This window comes from Artemia sp. Qi Xiang Cuo, chromosome 4 (genome assembly GCF_049724085.1).
Source record: "Artemia sp. Qi Xiang Cuo chromosome 4, ASM4972408v1, whole genome shotgun sequence".
Taxonomy (NCBI): domain Eukaryota; kingdom Metazoa; phylum Arthropoda; class Branchiopoda; order Anostraca; family Artemiidae; genus Artemia; species Artemia sp. Qi Xiang Cuo.
In genome coordinates, this window is record NC_142797.1 from 17,205,073 (window position 1) to 17,226,812 (window position 21,740).

The window sequence follows — 21,740 nt, forward strand, 5'->3', positions numbered from 1 at the left end:
AGAAAAAATCGGTGAAATTAAAATTTAAGAGGTGCCATTATGTTGTTTTTAGGGGGGGGGGGGTAGCAAAATGATGACAATTTTTTTCGGGAAGTGCAACTTTTACTACGATCGTCCACTTTCAAAAACTTCTACACCAGATCGCGCACGTCATGCACAGCAGAGTTTGCCAAGCGTATCAATAAATATACCTTGCCTGACACGACTGTTTACCAAGCTTGGGTGAAACAACTGACGAATCTAATCTATGTTAGTTGATGGAAAATCGGCAACCAATTTTGGCAAAGTAAGTCTTAGAATAAGGCTGATAATTAATAATTATTTGGTAAATTAATTTTTTGAATTTTTTGTCAATAAAGTTAGTCAGTTGTTCAGGACACGGGTCGGGCCTATTTGGATCAAAAGTGGGGGTAGCAGCTTGCTAATTTTGGTACCCTAATTGCTAATTTTGGAAATGGAGAGGAATCTAAAAGCGAAGAATACTAATTTTTAATTTTGATGCTCTGAACAACCAACAAAGTAAAGTAGATAACATCATAGCGCCGCCATGTATACAGGTACTGGTGAGATATCTACTTTCTAAAACGGTTACGCTTCGAAGAAAAAAGTCTATAGTATGATGGAAGGACATAGGAAATAAATCTCCTTTGACATATTACACCTTCCCCCTCTGCAAGAGACAAAAGTTTAAAGTCATAAGAATTAAACATATAAATCTCCGTTGACGTATTACTCCTTCCCCCTCCACAAGAGCCAAAAGTGTAGTCATAAAAATTAATATACAAATCTCGGTTAAAGTATTACTCCTTCCGTCTCCGCAAGAGCCAAAAACGTAGTCATAAGAATTAACATACAAATCTCCGTTGACGTATTACTCCCCCTCCCCACAAGAGCCTAAGCTGTAAAGTGACACGAATTTAACATTTACTTTAAAAAAAAAAGAATTGATGTCTTTCTACCTTATAAACATGGAGATACTATCATAGTGGCGGATCCAGGGGGGCGCGCTCCCCCCTAACGTAGCATAAAGTATTGTAATTTACTTAATTAACGCAAGTTTGCATTAATTAAACTTGCTCCTTCCGCAAGTTTATCGGATAAGCCTATTTTGCGCCCCCCCCCCTAAAAAAATCCTGGATCCTCCCTTGTACTATCATGACATCTCTTTTTTTTATTGGTATTCAAGGGGCACCGGAAATAGCAAGCTGCTCGTCTTAGTTTCGTCAAAGAGGAGCACCGACCCTGGTCCAAAGCCGTTTTTGTCAAAAGTTTCTTTTGTAAGTGTCAGATGTTTAAAAATTTGCTTTTAACTTGCAGGATTCGTAAGACCACTTTTGGAAGAAGCTGAAGGAAGTGGCTAGTTAAAACAGCTGATCTGGACACCTGTATTAGATATCTGTCAGTGGCTGTAAGAAGCCCCACTGGACTTTTACATGAGCTACTGAATATTTATTTTACGGTGAAAAGTTGGGTTTTGGATGACCTATTATTCTTGAAAATCTAATAGGCATCGAAAAAAGAAGGAATAAGATTTAAACCTAAGGATAAAAAACAGATGTTTACTAAGTAACAATTGCTAAAAGGTAGCTGTTAGCCATGTATGTGCCACGTCAAACTAGGACTCTCGTAAGTTACTTCTCTATGGGAGGAGGGATAATATATTAAAATATTAAATGGAGCGGGTTAAAACATTTTTTTTCTATTTTTACATATTTTCTTTTTTTCGATAATTTATTTTTTCTTTTGCAGTTCGGTCTAAGAGCCTGACAATCAATTAGCTGCCATTTGCAAAAACCTAGAATCTACAAAAATTTTATTTTGAGTTTAAAATCGACATCCCATAAATTCGGCTAAGTGAGTCAATTAATGAAGTCAGAATGCTTGTATATGTTATGGTCTCAGATACACCCTAGTATCTACAGGGTTGGAAATGGGTCTTACCGGTTTTCTCAACCATTATTTGGCCATACTGGAATTCAAAACCTTGTATCTACGTCCTGCAGAAAATGGAATGATAAAGCCGAAGATGGAGTGGCATACGCAGATAAAACCCGGATAACAAAACGTTATATCTACATATTTTTACTTATTGCGTATCGTTTTGCTATATTTGCTTTAAAAATTGGCAAATTAGCCATCTAAGATCAAACCCACAGCGCCACCACAGGACTGAACATAAACATAAAAGAAAAAAAAAGTAATCGGATTAACAACGCTTCTTGACTACTAAGGTCCCTGCATCGACCTTGCAGTGTGTTAATACAGCCGGATTCGATATCTGGGTCCCGTATTATCAAGCTAAGATCAAACCCGCAGCGACACCACAGAATTCAACGTAAAAGACTTCACCACCTTTTGAATATTCCATTTTTTGCCGAAACAGCCATTGTTGATCCTAGAAATATTCTATATCTTATTTTTGGCCTGTTATTTTATAAAGCTGGTTACAAAATGTCAAGTCGAATAAGGATATAACAATTTGCTTATGAAAATGTTTGTCATAAAAAAAGAAAAGAATTTACATTTATGTCTAAATATATTTCAAGAAGAATTCGCTTCGCCGTTATCATGAAAACTGCCATTAACAACAAAGGATGTGCCAAGACCGTAAAGATGACCACAGTATTTGGCATCGTCAATATTGTCTTCGAAAAACATCTAAAACGAAAAAGAATAGATTAAAAAAAAAGGGCCACAAGGTGAGCCTAGTGAAGAATACAATGAAGTCAAAAAGAAAAAAAAGAAAATTAAAAATAATAAATAAATTGGAAAAGAAGAAATCGAACAAGGTCCCAAGGGGAGAATAGTGAAGAATTTAGTGAAGTGAAAAAGAAAAACAAAGTGAAAAAAAGCCACATGGCAAGCTCAGTAAAGAATATAGTGATGTGAAAAAGCAAAAGAAAAAAAAATATGAAAAAGAAGAAATAAAAAAAGGCTATAAGCTGAGCCTAGTCAAGAATATAGTGAAGTGAAAAAAGAAACAATTAAATGAAAAAAAGAATACAAAAAAGCCACAAGTGGATCCTAGTGAAGAGTATAGTAAAGTGAAGGGTATATGCAGAGTAGCAAATAAGTCACCATCATTTTAAAACGAATGTTTTTTTTTTCAGCAAATTAATTTTGAATTTTCTTTAAAATGGAACCCGTTTACATGACAATATTGTTTCACACCCTACCCAAAAATTACAAAAAATATAGGAATTTACCCCTAACTTCCTATTTTGTGCAGTCCAAATGCTTTTGAGCATTTTTTTTCTTTTACTTATTACCTTAATACTTGAGTCTTTTACTTACCTTGGATCTGCCATCTTGGATAACGGCTCAATTGAAAGAAAAGTCCACTCGCATCTATTATGGATCGATGCCATTCCGTGTGGTCAAAGCCCAACATCAGCCGAAAAACAAAAATGTGGATCTACAACACCACCGTAAATCAAGTCCTTCTCTACGGTGCTAAAACTTGGCCGGCTGCTGCTTCTGTTCGTGATGCCACAGATGTGGCCCAAACAAACTCCTCAAGACGAATCGAAGGGATCAAGCGGTAAGACTTCGTCTCAAACACCCGACTGCTGACACTACCGGATCAGACCCCCAACTCTCGTCAGCTCGCCGCAAGAACCCTACGGTGGTTCGGCTACTTAATTCACATGCCAGCAGAAGCACCCGCCGGCACATTTTTAAATTTTGATTCCCCTCAACATGGCTGGAAGCACTCCCGTGGAAGATCCCGGTTCCGATGGAGGAACAGCCTTACCCAGTACCTCTCCATGATTGGTACTGATCTCCAAGAAGCAGTCACGCTTGCGCAGGACCGTTCGGAATTGAGGCGAAGTCACATCTCTTTCTACGCTGGACCACCAGCAGGAGCTTTAAGTCAAGTGAGACTTTGATACATACATCAAAATAAAATTCCCATCTTTAAAATAATCAGAGAAAAAAGAATAAATATAGTATGCTCATTTACAAAATAGAAATTTTTTTAATGGTAAAGTAACCTATGCGCCACCCTGTAAATACAGAGCTGCTACCAAACAAAATAAAAAAAAACACCATATTTCATACACAGTCTATTTAGCATATTTTTAACACCATGCTTGCTTCTCTAGATAAAAATGACCCAAAAAGATCTTGAGAGTCGAGGTTTGAACATGTTTTTAATATACAGTTCTTGCTGTATAGCATCTATGAAGCAAATAAAGTAAAGATACACAGAAGTGCTATCCAACGAAACTAAACAAAGGCTATACTTTCTACGAAATCTATCTAACATCATACTTACTTACTCTTGATAAAAACTGTACACCACAAACCTTTGTTTCTTATTGGCAATCTAGAAAATATGTTTTCTTCATTCTGGTAATCTTAGGCTTTCTAGTGTTATAATGGGAGAAAGTTTGAGATGGCTAAGACAGGTTCTGCGGATGAAGGATGACAGATTGCCAAAGATCGTCCTTGTTGGCTTATCATCTAGAGCCGAACGAAAAGCAGGTTGTCCATGAATGTGATAGAAGGAAGTCGTAAGGAAAGATTTACAGAAAATTGGAACTTCCTGGGAGGGCGTAAAGGTATGGCTTTGAATAGATTGAAATGGAGGAGGAGTGTACGTAGCTGTGTTGACCTCAGGCGGCTTGGTCCTACAGTTAGTTAATAGTAGCGTTTTAGTAGGTAATCTTAGGTAAGAATAGACTAACCTCAGGACTATTTTCTAGTATAAAATTTTCTATTTTGTCACATGTATCAACTCGTATCTCCCGCTGAACCTACAATCATTTTCGCCTCTCTCAACCACTCTTTCTTAGTTCAGGTTCGTGTGTGCCGACTCCCACATCAACTTTTCTGTTTTGTCGCATGTATCAACTCGTATCTCCCGCTGACCCTACAATCATTTTCGCCTCTCTCAACCACTCTTTCTTAGTTCAGGTTCGTGTGTGCCGACTCCCACATCAACTTTTCTGTTTTGTCGCATGTATCAACTCGTATCTCCCGCTGAACCTACAATCATTTTCGCCTCTCTCAACCACTCTTTCTTAGTTCAGGTTCGTGTGTGCCGACTCCCACATCAACTTTTCTGTTTTGTCGCATGTATCAACTCGTATCTCCCGCTGAACCTACAATCATTTTCGCCTCTCTCAACCACTCTTTCTTAGTTCAGGTTCGTGTGTGCCGACTCCCACATCAACTTTTCTGTTTTGTCGCATGTATCAACTCGTATCTCCAGCTGAACCTACAATCATTTTCGCCTCTCTCAACCACTCTTTCTTAGTTCAGGTTCGTGTGTGCCGACTCCCACATCAACTTTTCTGTTTTGTCGCATGTATCAACTCGTATCTCCCGCTGATCCTACAATCATTTTCGCCTCTCTCAACCACTCTTTCTTAGTTCAGGTTCGTGTGTGCCGACTCACACATCAACTTTTCTGTTTTGTCGCATGTATCAACTCGTATCTCCCGCTGAACCTACAATCATTTTCGCCTCTCTCAACCACTCTTTCTTAGTTCAGGTTCGTGTGTGCCGACTCCCACATCAACTTTTCTGTTTTGTCGCATGTATCAACTCGTATCTCCCGCTGAACCTACAATCATTTTCGCCTCTCTCAACCACTCTTTCTTAGTTCAGGTTCGTGTGTGCCGACTCCCACATCAACTTTTCTGTTTTGTCGCATGTATCAACTCGTATCTCCCGCTGAACCTACAATCATTTTCGCCTCTCTCAACCACTCTTTCTTAGTTCAGCTTCGTGTGTGCCGACTCCCACATCAACTTTTCTGTTTTGTCGCATGTATCAACTCGTATCTCCCGCTGAACCTACAATCATTTTCGCCTCTCTCAACCACTCTTTCTTAGTTCAGGTTCGTGTGTGCCGACTCCCACATCAACTTTTCTGTTTTGTCGCATGTATCAACTCGTATCTTCCATTGTATCTCTAATCCTTTACGCATCTCCTAATCGTTCTTTCCCCGTTCAGGTTCGCAATGTTGACTCCCGCTCCTTTCAAAGAGAATTCCAGAGTAAATCAGAAACTGTGTACCCTAAACACGCTCTCTAAGAAGTCAAGAGTAGATCAAAGAGTTTCAAAGATGTAGCTTGGTTTCGTTGCACCCTATATCGAATGGAACGAAGATTTCTTAAAGTTCCTGTAAGAAAGGGGTTTCACCAGGGAGCTTATTCTTCTCTTAGGGGTCGATTTTGGATTATGCAAATAATATACCTGGTTTAAATCGGTCGTTTGCTGCAACGGAAGAGAATTTTTAGCTCTTGTGAAGTCATATGTAGAATTCCCATTTAATGGAAGTAAGGCTGAGTTTACTGTTTAAAATCCAAGAGTCGCACATTCGTTCATGACTTGAAGTTCAGTGATCAGACACTTAAACCACCTTCAAATTTAGTTTACCTTGGTCTCTCTATTGGTTACGATATAAAATCAATGCGTTTTTCAATAGTTGATGATTTCTCGACTAAATTTCGGCAAGCAAATGGAATACCTATATTTCAGATATTTCATGTAGCCGTCAGTACCACGCACAGCTGGATTCTTCCCTTGTCATGTCTAATGTCCTTGCACGTTGCTGCGATCTAAATAAGGGAAATTTAAGGAAAATCCCCTCGCCCACGTATTGATAAGGATCGTATTTTTAAATTTAAAAGCATTTCAAAATTCTCCCCGGAATATCAATCCCGCGGACAATTCTCCCCCCGCAGAAAATACCCAGTGGAAAACTCTCCCGGCACAAAAATTTGCTCCGACGATTCGCCCCAAGAAAATTTTCCCCATATGTAAAATGACTATTATATTTTTAAATTAGAAGTATTTGAAAAATTAGTTTAGGAATATTAACTTACCGGTCCAGCGTTGTTGGAGAATTATTACCCAGAAAGTGTGAATAATATGACATTTAAACGGTAGGAATTGCCGAGTGTTTGTTTGTTAGGGGTCTCTAATTTCACTCAGCGAATTAATAATCCAGATGTATTTATAATTAATACCCGGAAAATGTGAATAATATGATATTAAACGGTAGTAATTGTCAAGTATTTGTTTTTATAGGTCTCTTTTTTCATCAAGGACGAGACGTATTATGAGAGCCTTGGGGGGGGGGGGGGATATATCTAAAAACCTTTGCAAGAGCACATTCCACAGCTTCTTAAACCTTCTTGGAGATCGGATGAAAACTGTAGATCGGATGCATACAGGACATACACCCACAGACATACATTTGATTTTTTATAAATATAGATTATAATTTTTCTGTGCGTTAGTATTACTAAATGTATTACCATATTATTGTGTGATTTTTTACTCAACTTGTGATTTGCATCTCTGAAGTGAGCAATATAGAAGGAACACAGAAATAGAAACAGCAGGCTATCCTCAGGCGTCAACTAGCTAGATGAAGTATTAATGGAAGAAGTAGAAGCAATGCGGCAAACGAAAGTACAATACTCGCCTCTCTCATTTTGAAAAAAGCCATTCCAGTGAGTAACGAGTCTGAGCCTGCTTGGTGCTGAGGACCGACGCGCTCCAGCTCTAACTGCTCTGCCACTTCCTGCAGTCCTCCTTTTAAGTTCTTGCAGCTCTTCATCAAATACTGAAAGAGGGAACATGTGGATAGATAGATTTATTATAAACCGAACAAGGCCATAAACCACAGTATTTGATAATTGAAATAACAATATAGTGACATAGACCTACTTCCCTCCCTCCTCTCCCCCGGAAGAAATAATAACTACAAAAAAAAACTAACTTAAATTACTCTTCTTTCCTTTCTATATCAATAGCATGCATACAATTTTATTCGTTTTTTTTATTTTTCCCCCATTCTTCCTTCTTCTTTCTTGTTTTTATTTCCTTTCTCTTTTTCTTCACATTATAAACCTAAAACGGTGATACAACAAAGTTTTCTATAATACACATCACAAAAAATAACATAAATAATAATCATCTCTCATTTCTGTTACTTTTCTTTTCTTTCCACTTCTTTCTTTCCTTTTACCTTCTCTTTGATTTTTCTTCTTATTATAACCTAACTATGCCATACAACAAAGTTTTCTATAGTGCACGTTACAAAAAAAAAAAAAAAAAAAAAAAAAAAAAAAAAAAAAAAATCCCTCCCCTAATATCATGTAATAATCACATATTAGTAGGGTACAGCGTAATTAAATGGATAATAACAATCATAGGAAACGTCAAATGATTCTATTCTGTCTGAAAATTTCAGAACGTTAGAATTTTAGACATAAAATAGGCAATTAGTATTCTAATATTAATACCTTGCAAGCCTAAACAAGACTTAGCAGCTTCCTTATTCATCGTGAGCCCTACTCCCTGTCTTTGTACCCCATCCTTCCTGCCTGAGTAAACAAATTCTACATCACCCAATTTCATGCTTCCTACCCCTGGGATATGAGTTTCTGAAATTCCTAATAAGTCCAGTTTGAGTCGTCTGAATTCGTCAGTCAAAATGCCGATACGATAGTAATTTTTTGACGTCGTAACATTCCAAGTTCCAATCTTCATGTTCTTTAAACATGAAAACATGAAAACTTAAAATAAAACTCCTCTGCTTGTTTCATTCGCATGTTCTTCGGGTTTTGGAGAAATTTGCACAGAATGTATCCCAGAAAACGTAAAGCCTCTAAAAGTAGAAAACGCAAAAAAAAATTTCTTGTCATTAATTTGGGCATTTCGAACTGACGTGTATGAGATCTATATCTAAGGTACAGTCGAGAACCAGAAATTTTTATTTTTACTATCATTTTGTTTTGATTATAAGTTAGTTCTTCTTTTCTTTCTGTGATATTCTATTCCTCTTTTCGCTTCTATTTTTTAAATGAATCTTTTATGTTACCGTTAAAAATTATCTACACCACCTTCTACGATCTTTTTTATCTTTCCATTTATAATTCGTTTTTAGTGCCTAATTAAACTATTTATAATGTTTAGCTTTATCATGAATACTCTTTGAGTTGCACTTATTTTACTGGGGCAATATATAATGATCGTAGATATTGGTCCAAAATTTTCGTCACTTGTCTCTCTTCTATACTATCCTAATACCCATTGCTTATTTTAACATTTTCTTCTATTTCTCTGACGAAAATAATTTAGAAAATTATTTCGAACTATCTTAGACCTTATAGTAAATTATTCATCCCTGCATTTTTACCAAAAATGAATTGTACGCAATAATATATATGTCCCGTTTTCAATTTATAATCGAAGTTGAAATATTAGTCCTAAAATAGAATTATTCCAAATTTAGAAAGGGAATAAACACAACCCCACACGAAAAAATTGGGGATTGCCTCAAGGCACACACTTAATTGTCAACAAGATCTTGGAAACACATTTTTCATGAAAAAGGTGCTTGTGATCAAACATGATCCTGAATGAAGCTTTAAGATTGCAAAAAAGGCCACATGATTCCCCCCTCTCCAATTATAAATAATCAAACTGATCTCACAAGTAATATAAAGGAGTTTATTACCTTAACATCATAGATGGCTGGGAAATAAGTAATATAAGGAGGAAATAAAGTAATATAAGGAGGAAATAAAGGGGAATAAAGTAATATAAAGGAGTTTATTACCTTAACATCATAGATGGCTGGGAAATAAGTAATATAAGGAGGAAATAAAGTAATATAAGGAGGAAATAAAGGGGAATAAAGTAATATAAAGGAGTTTATTACCTTAACATCATAGATGGCTGGGAAATAAGTAATATAAGGAGGAAATAAAGGGGAATAAAGTAATATAAAGGAGTTTATTACCTTAACATCATAGATGGCTGGGAAATAAATCCTCAACATTTCAAAAAATTCACTTTCCTCATCTGGAAGGTTCTGGTCAGTCAATATTTTCAGTAAATATCCAAAATCATAGCCACTAAAAATAGAAATGAAATAAAGAATAAGAAATAGAGCATAGAAATGAAGTAAAATACTACTTCCTATCCTCACCCCCAAATACTAGCTCCTATCCCCAATTCGACATGAACAAAAGAAACAAATAATAAGCCCAACACAGTCACGCGCCGTCAGTGGCGGATCCAGGGAGGGGCGAGGGGGCACGCGCCGCCCTAACGTAGTCTAAAGTAGTGTAATTTACTTAATTAACACAAGTTTGCGTTAATTAAGCTTGCTCGTAACGCAAGTTTATCGGATCAACCTCTTTTGCGTCCCCCCCCCAAAAAAAGAAATCCTGGATCCGCCCTTGCGCACCGTAACTAATTTTTAGGGTTTGGTCAATATAGATAGTGTTTCTAAAATATATGGTTAGGTTCCAAGAATCAGTTATCCCAATAAGCTCATATTATAACAAAGATAGCACACATGACGTATAAGCTGGAACATCCAAAGTAACTAGTAGGATCAAAATAAAAGCACGCTAAGTATAAATGGCTTTTGATTGGCAAAATTAAAATTTGGTTCTCCAAAATTACATCGAAAATTAACATTCAAAAATAAACGACTGTTAACATGAAATAAAAACCTTTTATTTTTTGGCAAGATCTTCAAGACCTCAAATTTATTTTATGCAAAGTCAGGGAAACGAAAAATCTGGGGTGTATCAAAGCACTAGTGCCAAGTGTCAAACTTTGCCTTCTAAAGTTCTTTTTAAGCTTTGAAGTCTTTTCAAGCTTTACAATTTTTTCTCCAAATCTGCAAGATCCCTCGAATACTAACGTTCATAAATGCAGGAACAATAACACGAAAATTAAATCATTAATTTTTGGCACGATCTCCAAGACCCCAAATTTATTTTAGTGAAGTTCAGGGGAAACTCTGAAAAATTCAAGGAACGTGAAAGCATTAGTGCCAAGAGTCGAACTTAGTCCACAGAAGCTCTAAACTTGGATATACACAAGGTGCATTTTCAGGGAGGCGGGCAACTTTGAATAAAATCAATTTTGGCCCAAGAATTGTTACATTGTTTTCTGGATATTACACAACTTTTTATCGTTCAGGGCGGTCTAGCCCCCCTCATGCATTTTACAATTATTTAAAAATTCTTTGCAGCAATCAAAACACTATCCCTTCTTATATAGCCACAAATGATATTTATTTGGATAAACTTACTTTGTTACTTGTGTAACCTATAATAGTAATAACAAAAATCTCTAATAAAAGTTGGCAACGCTTTAAGATTGGTTTACTTCAACCGTCACAGCGGAATGACAAGAATTGATATCCGGGGAAGTTGGACAACTAATCCCCTGACTTAAAGTGTATTTACAACGAGATTTTACTAATACCAAATTTAGCTAGCGTTAATACACTACAGAATTTTTTCATTAGCTGAATAATTTTACGAAAAATTCTGATTGACTCAAATTAGTGTTAGTTAAATCTCGGTATTAGTAAAACCTCATTGTGAATGGTACCTTTCGCTAGTCTTTTGCATGAGCAATAAGTTATAACAGAATTAAAAAAAATTGTGAAGAAGAAAAAACAAGGATAATAAAACCGCCCCACTAAAAAACAATAAAAATTAAACCACCACCCCAAGAGTTACTTTTCTGTCGGTTTTTATTTGCCTTTTCATGAATTTCTAGTTAATATAATGACAAATAAAAACAAACAAAGAAGAGAACAACTGTTAATAAAAGACAGATAAAACAAATACAGACATAACCAGAATTTTTGAATTTATGACCCAGAAATCAAACTGAACGAAAAATTAAATACACAAATAAAACAAAAAACCAAAAATGTAAAAAAAGGAAACTTTTAACCCAAGACAGAAAAAAACAAATAAAAACAGAAGCCTATTTTTCAATTTACTACCCAGAAATAATTTTCAATGAAAAACTACTACTATTATTACTAACAATTCACTGCAGAACCAAGCCGCCTGAGCCCAACACAGCTACACACGCTCCGCTTTAGTCCTACCATATTCAAAGCCTCCCTCTTTACACCATCCAAGGCAGTTCCATTTTCTCTTAAAATTTCCCTTATGACATCCTCCCACCCCAACCGGGGACGACCTGCTTTTCGACCAACAAAAAGCAATGGAATTCAATAAAAAAAACAAAAAAAAAAAACAAAGGTAATATAATAAAAAAAAAGAAAAGATAAAAACTATTAATCAAGACAGAGCAAAGAATACAAAAAGAACCCTAAAATTTTAATTTATCATTCGGAAGTCATTTTTAATCGGAAATAAATAAGAAAAGGATGAAAGAAAAGAAAAGTTATAAAAAAAAATAGAAACAAAAGATTATTATTACAGTTGAATAAGTTTTCATAGCACAGAAAAAAGAATATTATCAGTCTAAATTTATAGATTTAACAATCGTTTTTAAAAGAAGAAAAATATATAAAAAGAAGAAACTAGAGAGATTTGGTTATTGAGCAAAAATCGGAAAAAAAAAAAATATACACACCTAAACAAAAGACAAAAAATAAGCAAAAGTGTTACGTCTAAGAAGTTATCTTATAGAAGATATAAGTAAAAAGCAACAATAACAACAAAACAAGAAACAGGCAAACCTGTGAAAGGAGAGCCATTTTATATTATCCATTAAAACTAGGCCGGAGGTGAGAAGAAGTTCGCCAAAGTCTTTTGGATCTATTCCATCACCTTCATGCCGTCGAAACTGAATTCCAGAATTCTGAAGTAGGTCTATACTATCTTGGGCGTACATGTCCTCACTAAACACAGAGAAAATGATATTTCTGGAAAATTCCATTCAAGCAAATTCAGGAATTGAATTCCTGGCCTATAACATCCTTAGCATTCATGTCAAAACAGAGGAAAACATACCGAGACTACAGATAAAAACTTTAAAATTCTCGTTAGAAACAATTTTACTTTGAATTAGAATGTTTAACTTAATTTTTTAATTTTTATAAGCATAACGTTGCTTCTTGACATTTATTAGATTTTCTGTCACTTAGATCACAACTGAGAATTTAGAATTTTCTGATCACAACTGAGAATTTAGAATTTTCTGATCACAACTGAGAATTTGGAATTTTCCGATCACAGCTGAGAATTTAGAATTTTCTGATCACAACTGAGAATTTAGAATTTTCTGATCATAACTGAGAATTTAGAATTTTCTGATCACAACTGAGGATTTAGAATTTTCTGATCACAACTGAGAATTCAGAATTTTCTGATCACAACTGAGAATTTAGAATTTTCTGATCACAACTGAGAATTTAGAATTTTCTGATCACAACTGAGAATTTAGAATTTTCTGATCACAACTGAGAATTTAGAATTTTCTGATCACAACTGAGAATTTAGAATTTTCCGATCACAATTGAGAATTTAGAATTTTCTGATCACAACTTAGAATTTATTTGGCTTTTAGGATGTATTGCATCAACTTCGTTCTGCTGAAAATAATCCTTTTTTCAATTACTTTACAAGCAGGAAGACCTGGCAATATAAACGAAAAATATGGGCCCGATTTTAAAGACATTACTAATAGGCTGCTCGCAGACAAATTGTAGCGATATTTTAGCTCAAACGGAATTTTCTCTTTTATTTTTTAATAATCCAGCGTTGAACCAGCTGAATGTCAATAAAAAATAAACTCTCCGCAAATTCTTTTTAAATGAAACTGAATTTCCTTTTATTATTACTTTAAATTGCACAGCATTAAACCCTCCGATTGTCAATGAAAAATTAATTTTCAAAACTTGTGCAGATTCTAAGCTTGTTTATTTAGCAACAAATGCACAATAACCCAAACAACTTCAATTTACTTTCCCCCGTAAGGTTCCATGGCCAAGAAGAAACAGGAAGAAAAAATATACCAACACATCACAAACTAATTTTTTGCTATCAAAAACTGAATTTCTTTCTACTAGATTTCAATTTCTATTTAACAAAACGACCGTCATCGAAAGAACACCACTTTTTGGGAACTATCAAAACGAAAACTGCTGGAAAGATTTGAAATACAGACCAAAAACACAAATAAGGTAACGCCAAAAGATAAAAACAAATATTCATACAACATATAACCCTACATATATAACCCAACATACAACAACATATTTGTTGTAGGGTATGTTCGTTTTTTTTATTAGGAAGTTTATAGTTTTTTTTGTTTTGTTTATAAGTGTTGGTCATGGTATGTAATTTGTGCTGTATGAGACAAGCCTATGGCTTATTCCATTTCTGATTAATATATATATATATATATATATATATATATATATATATATATATATATATATATATATATATATATATATATATATATATATATATATATATATATATATATATATATATATATATATATATATATATATATATATATATATATATATATATATATATATATATATATATATATATATATATATATATATATATATATATATATATATATATATATATATATATATATATATATATATATATATATGTATATATGTATGTATGTACGTAAAAAACCAGGTTAAGAAGATAATATGGACAAGCATATTAAAAAAAAGGAAGAGTCTCGGAGGAAAACAAAAAATTAAAAATTATTACGAGTGCTTTTAGTGGGTTGGGTTGTTAAGGCATATTCAGGATTAACTCATATTCATAATATCCCTTTAAAATTCAATCAAAGCAATGGAATTCAATTCCTTTCAAGCTCATCTTAGTTTTTGGGCAAAACAAGTTTGTAGTTAAACAAAAAAGACATTTTTAGTTCCCAATAAGCTGATGATAACACGCCAAAGATATCTTTCTACTCAGCCTCCGTTGTCATATCTTTGTTATTTGAATGAACCTTCCCACTTGTGACATTTGAGACAATCAAAAATTTAAGGTCAAGGACAAAATTTAAGAGACAATCAAAATTTGTTATTTCAAAAATTCTTGTAGTTCTAACACATATAAGCAATCCCTGCTTAGGAATGTCCATTACCTTCAAAACGTATTGAAGCTAAAACTAAATCATACATGGAGGAAGTGCTTTCTGTTATCTGGGAGATTATTTTTTTCATACATTGAGGTGAGGCAACATAAATATATTAGGGCACTTTTTGAAAATTCTTTGCCGCTACTCAAGTAGAATGACCCCTCAAGAACCAGAACTATGCACACCTCAAACTAAGCGAAATTATATTTCATTCGTATTTTCGAACTGCTTTGCTTGGTTATTAGGCCAAGGTCTATTCAAATAGCTGTTTTTGTAAAAATACCAATTTTTCGAGAAATATTTTTTTAAACAGTATTAACCAGCTGCTTAGGTAAATTAACAATAACGTAGGAATAAGCTAAGAAACACTACAGTGCAGACGGATTCTGAGGGGGGGGGGGTGTCTTTTAGAAGTATGGTTGAGTGACATATTCTCTGAATACACCAAAGACCTTAGAGTATTTTAACACCGAATAATGTAATTTTTGGCAATGCCAATGCATCTTTCGTTTGTGAGTAAAATAAACCTCACCCATTTTATATTTGAACTTTTTTGGAAAAAAATTAGGAGTGCAAAAAAAAACGTGTCCATTAACCCTTGTGTGAGGCGGAGAAATATTGGTTCTACTTTCACTCGAATTTTCTAGGCAAGTTCAGATGAAATTATCTCCTGAACTGTGCAAAGAAAAAATTTGTACTACTATTTTTATTTATTGAAGCTTTAACATTTTTTTTTTTAACTTCAAGTAAAATACCTTTCTGACACATTTCTTTTTACATTTTTCACAGCTCTTTTATCATCTTTCACATTTATCATCTTCCATCATCATTATTTTTCGCATTTCTCATCTCATTTATACGCTTATAGCATTTTTCCCAAACAGACTTTCCCTTTCCTTTTTTGCTGCTTTTCAACGCATTCCTAGCCAAAGCCTTAATTTTATTTTTTTTAACACATATAAACCATTTTTGCCGATTTTCAGTTATTTCTCTTATTATTAGACCTTTGACCTGAATTATGGTTATTAATCTGTTTGGCCTTTAACACAATTTGACTTGAAATTCTTTTTTTTTAAGAAACTAAACTATCAGAAGCCCAAAAAAAAAAGAATAATTTCCATTATAGACATTGGAAACAATTAGCAGGTTACTATAAAAGGTGACGTATTTTACGCTTAGTTGGGTAAGTATACACTGTTTTGTCTCACGGCTGGGGAATTGAGCTTAAACTTTCAAGATTTTTTTTTTTTTTTTGGGGGGGGGGGGGTCTGTGAGCGAACAAGAATATAAGAATCAATACCACATAGAATACCCAAACATTAAAAAACTATAAAAAAATGAGAATCGGTGCGCAAAAAGTGACAGAATTCTAATGCTCAGTATAGTCGCTTTAGAATGATATCCAAATACCCCTATATAAAAAACAATAAAAAACGGACAATAGACGTTACCTTAAACTAAATTTGAAATTAAACTGCCAAGTAGAATAGCCTGGAGCCGTTTTTCCATTTTCATCGACAAAAGTTATACCCAACTGTATAATTTTCAACAGATACACATTGCATCGGAGCAGCTGGTATTGGTAATCAGCAGAGCTACGAAACTCACCTATTGGTCTTGCTACAACACCAGGAAATTCTGTGTCCTAAAATTAAATAGAATTAAGTTTTTTTATGCTCCCATTTACAGTCCTGTCACATAATTAACTTTTTTATTTGGCACTCAGTTATATAAATAATCCTACCGAATTTACATAAGTCAAAAACCCCTATTCTATATTATTGGGCACTATGATTAAATTTTTGTTTTTTCCTGGTCACAAAAGATCTTTGGCAATTAATACGAATAATTTTTATAAGAAATTACTATTGGTTCCAAAACAGAATAAATCAAATCCCAAAAATTGTTGGGAATTTGGCAATCTATGCATATTTACTGTAGTATGTAGTATACATCTTTACTGTAGTATGTAGGATTTATTTGCACTTGCAGCGGGTTTTCTTATTTTTATCTAAAGCAGGGAATGTAGGTTCCCAGATAAGGTAAAGTTCTAAATTTTATCGTAGACAATATTCGAGAAGCGAGTGAGGTATGTAAAAAGGTCAGCTTAATTTACACCATCCAGAAAACACTAGAGAGAGATGAAATTCCAGATATTTTTTAATTAGAATCTAGCCAGTAATACAACTCTTGCCTGTTCATATATGATAACTGGAACTAGAAACTTCTTCCAAAATATAAGCATTGTAGTGCATCACCCCTAAGCAGGGACATAAATTTGCGTCCTCAAAATTGCAGATTCTTCTATACAAAATAGTTTTCATACTATTTTCTGAGGTAGAATGACTTAGATACTTTGTACTGTACATAAAGAATTCCATGACACATAGTGGCACAGACAGTGGGCTGGTGGTGCATTCCCTCCATAAGTTTGATCAGAATGATCTCTTTATGAAAAATTAGGAAGTACCCTAAAAATACACTTATTGGTGTTAACCCCCCCCCCCCCAAGAAAAAAGGATATATCTATAATACTGCCGAATCTAGTTTTTTTTTTTTTGGGCTGCGAAAACATACCTTTGGGTACGCTAACATACCAAAGTCATGGATGCGTGCAGTAGCGTAAATCAGGTAGGGAAGGGGAGAAAACTGCTTCCCCTAAATTCTTTTGCCCCCTCCTTATACCCCTTGATTTAGAAAAACACATTTTTTGTGGTATTTTCCCTGAAAAAGTTATAAAAAAGGACAAATGTGCCCCCTAGATATTAGAAAATGCATTTTGCCCCCCCCCCCCCAAATTTTCGTTACTTGACACCATAGGAAGCGTTGTAAAGGATTCAGACTATTTTTTCCGGAGGGTCAAAAATGTGTAGGCCTATTTGGTTTCAAGCAGCCATATTGTTTAATTATTTCTTGTTGTTTCCTATTAGTCATTTTTTATTAGGCAAACCTTCAGCTAAAGCTTAAGAAGAATTCCTCAATTCTTTTTAGGTTAATGTTTGTAATGTATACAATTTTTAATACTGAAATAGGAGATAAGCAAAAACTGAATTAACAAAAATGCCAATTGTGCTATACAAAAAAGATGAAATATAAAGACAATACCATGGCATAGTTAAATATATTTTTTTTTAACAGAAAAGGAGAAACAACACGTCATTAACACAATGAATTACAATGGGTCTAAATGATGAACAAAATACTGCACATAAGAATTACAATGGGTCTAAATGATGACTAATATACTGCACAAAGGAATAACAATAGGTCTAATAATGAACAAAATACTGCACATAAGAATTACAATGGGTCTAAATGATGACTAATATACTTCACAAAGGAATAACAATAGGTCTAATAATGAACAAAATACTGCACATAAGAATTACAATGGGTCTAAATGATGACTAATATACTGCACAAAGGAATAACAATAGGTCTAATAATGAACAAAATACTGCACATAAGAATTACAATGGGTCTAAATGATGACTAATATACTGCACAAATGAATAACAATAGGTCTAATAATGAACAAAATACTGCACATAAGAATTACAATGGGTCTAAATGATGACTAATATACTGCACAAAGGAATAACAATAGGTCTAATAATGAACAAAATACTGCACAAAGGAATTACAATAGATCTTAATAATGGATAAAATACAGCACAAAGGAATTACAACACCTTTCTATTGCTAAAGTGGAATTCTCGTGAAATAAAGTACACTGGCATTTTTTAGTTAGTCAGGCATGTTATTTAGCTAATCGACCGGCCCTGGTAGGGAAAGAATGTAGTGATTAAAGAACTAACTGTATTTGATATTTCTTGATGTAGAGCTGGCCACGAAAGACAGAGGTATTAATAGAAAAACTTTCAGGATAATGAATGCCAAGTAAAGAGCAACACCTACCAATAGAAGCACAAAACTCTAAAAAAATGGAATTTTTATAAGGATACATAAATCAAAAGATTCACTTGTTGTACTGATTCCCTACAGGCAAAATTCATTCATTTCGGATCTATGCATCACAAGTTAATAACATAATAAAATGCATAAAAAAAAAAAATGTAATACCTCCAAAAGAGATGAAATGTTGATGAAATTATATCATAAAACTGAATGTGTCCAAAGACCCTATAGGAGATGTTTGAAGCTCCTATATGCAAAGATACGATGTTTTGTATTAAAGCTAGAAGGATGGTCCCAGATAATTTTTAAGCTTGTTCCTTTTTTAAAATGTCAATTCAAGAAAATTAGGGTGAGGGACAAAATTGTTTATCAAATCTAGAAAAAAAGACGCATTTTTCTTTTAAGGAAAAAAATCAAATTTTTTTAAATATGGGGGGGATTTAAAATGGCAAATTATCCCCCCTCCCAATTGACGCCATTGAGTACATGTTTATTCAGCTATAAGGTTAAACAAGCATAACAAAACAAGTGACAACAAACATCCAAAGTGGTAGGTTATTTAGTGGTAAGCTAAGAGCTAATTAATGTTCAAGGTCAACACATCTAAATATAAATAAAATGTCAAGTAATAAAATCACAGGCTAAAATGATGAATAAAATACTTCACTAAGGAATTATGACATCTTTCAATTACCGAAGGAGGATTTGCTTTAAGTAAGAGTATACTCACTCACTTTTCTTACTAGGGAGGAAGAATGGGATGGCGAAATTTAGATTCTTGATATTCCAGTTCAAAGTTCCTATTAATTCTATATAAACTCATTTACGAAGCTGATTTAAACAACCCTCATTAGTAGTGAGGGAAGAGCTAAGAATGATTTGAAGGCCCATTTTAATTTAATATTTCCAATTTTTATGTCTTACTTTGGGACAAGTATAATCAAATGAGGGTGAGAGTAAGAACAATAAGTAGTTCTTAAATAAAAAAGTAGTTAGTAATTCTAAATAAGTAAAAATATCTCTAAAATAAGATAAATAGTTGTTATATAAAAAAAAAGTAGTTCTTAAAGGGCGTAACTGACTTCCTCAAATTTAGGAAAATCCTGTTTTATTGTGTAAATCCAATACACCTAAAATAGGCCTACTCATAGGCCTACTCATATACTCATGTCATTGTCATAAGAAAGTAAACTTTAGCATAAATAGCAAGGGCGCCAGCCCTCCTATATTTTAAGAATTGCCCTGAGCATGAAATAATGTAGAAAGACAAGTTCTTCATTTTCAAATGAAAGTAAAGATTAACCACGGAACTTAACATGAACAGATATTATCCTATATAGAAGGAGGGGACACTCCATTGACCCTCTTTCTTTATACTACAATTTGACTTTGCTTTTTGTAATTCAAGAATAAACCCTCTTACATAAGAGCAATGCGATTGAAAGTTTTTTTTTTATAACCACATTGCTTTGGAATGAAGGGGCTGATTTATTTGCATTTACTTTGAATAATATAATTTTAAGCTCTAATGTTTTGAAAGACAATTGGAACATAAAACATCTACAATTATTAACAAGCTATATACATGACACATTAAAATGTTACCAGCAAAGTACTAGTCACATTATGGAGTAAAGAGCAGATGGTTGAGGGGTTAGCAGATTCTTATGTGTATAGGCTAATTTCTGTTCAATTTGAGCTTTAATGTTAATTTTTATTTTAATTTGAAAAAAATAGGTACTTGTATGATACACCAACTACCTACTATTCTTTAATGTTTCTCTGACGCTCAATCCTAATGAAATATACCAAAGTAAGATAAAAATATAATACTCTAGAAACAAATTTGGGATATATATTTGTATATTAGGGGGGCGGGGTGGGGGTGCTTAAAGCATAGCAGGTGTGCATGCCTAATGTGTTAGGTACAATTATTCTGCATATTACCGGTATGTAGTAAGAATTGTTTTTTAACTTCACACTGTCCAAATACTTTACCCTCACCCCCTCCCTCCTAATCTGCAAATATATATCCCAAACTATATATTCTCCATCTATTTTGTTGCTTCTCTTTGTCTTGTTTCACGCTAAGCTGAAAGAAACTAACAAAAAGAAAGATTCTACAATGCGTCAATGAATGAACAACTTGAGCGGTAGTGGGTTAACATACAAGTACCAAAAAATATTTGTATTTAATAGGGTGCAAAGAGGGATAAAATAGATTTTACGCAACCACCAAGTACGGAAGACAAAAAGACTGTTTTTTTTTTTAACTTTGGAGTAATGAAATCTCATGTTTAAAAAGGATTTTTCGTGCACTCGAATCTTTTATGAAAAAAGAACTTTACTTACCATTGCAACATAATTGAATTTTTGTACAATCTGTCTAATAAGTTTAAATTCTTCTTCTAAGTTTGATGCCCAAACATCTCGAATTCCACATTCTTCATTAGACACAGCATGACCTAAAAAAACGATAAGGTCAAAATTACCCTTTTGCAAGAGCACTGTAAGTGCAATCATACCTGCACGCATTAGGGGGAAGGGGGTAACCCCTCCTCGGAGATGATCAGACAAACCTCCCTCCCAGAGTGAGATCCTCCTGCTACGAGAAGCTAGGAGTCACTCTAAGATGCAAAAGCCTCCTTCCAGACGAGTCCATTTTGACGCTATTCACGTTATGCATCAGACCAGTCATGGAATATGCATGTCCTCTCTTTGCTGGTTCTCCAATAAGCCACATCCCTCCTCTTCGACACGTCCAAACTGGGCAGTTGACGCAGTGATTTCCAGCAACTCTGATGCCAAAACCCTGGAGTCGATACAGGACGTCACATTAATGCAGGTGCTCTATAAATATATGCATCACCCTCCATCTGAGGAGATATCAAAACTCGTTCCAGACAGAATAAAGCCTTTGCGATCAATTCGTCAAAGTACAGCTC

General features: G+C 34.2%; 1 protein-coding gene across 1 annotated transcript in view; it reads right to left on the reverse strand.

The window, feature by feature from the left end:
* Nucleotides 1-2,464: 2,464 nt before the first annotated feature.
* Pop2 (CCR4-NOT transcription complex subunit Pop2) overlaps nucleotides 2,465-21,740 on the reverse strand; it is a 31,931-nt gene continuing 12,655 nt past the window's right edge. The window contains exons 2-7 of the mRNA XM_089087439.1: nucleotides 21,148-21,260; nucleotides 16,329-16,522; nucleotides 12,494-12,655; nucleotides 9,770-9,884; nucleotides 7,445-7,585; nucleotides 2,465-2,658 (exon numbers count right to left, since the gene is read on the reverse strand). Coding sequence (XP_088943565.1) covers nucleotides 2,542-2,658; nucleotides 7,445-7,585; nucleotides 9,770-9,884; nucleotides 12,494-12,655; nucleotides 16,329-16,522; nucleotides 21,148-21,260 — 842 coding nt within the window. The 3' untranslated portion in view covers nucleotides 2,465-2,541. The remainder of the gene's footprint in view (nucleotides 2,659-7,444; nucleotides 7,586-9,769; nucleotides 9,885-12,493; nucleotides 12,656-16,328; nucleotides 16,523-21,147; nucleotides 21,261-21,740) is intronic.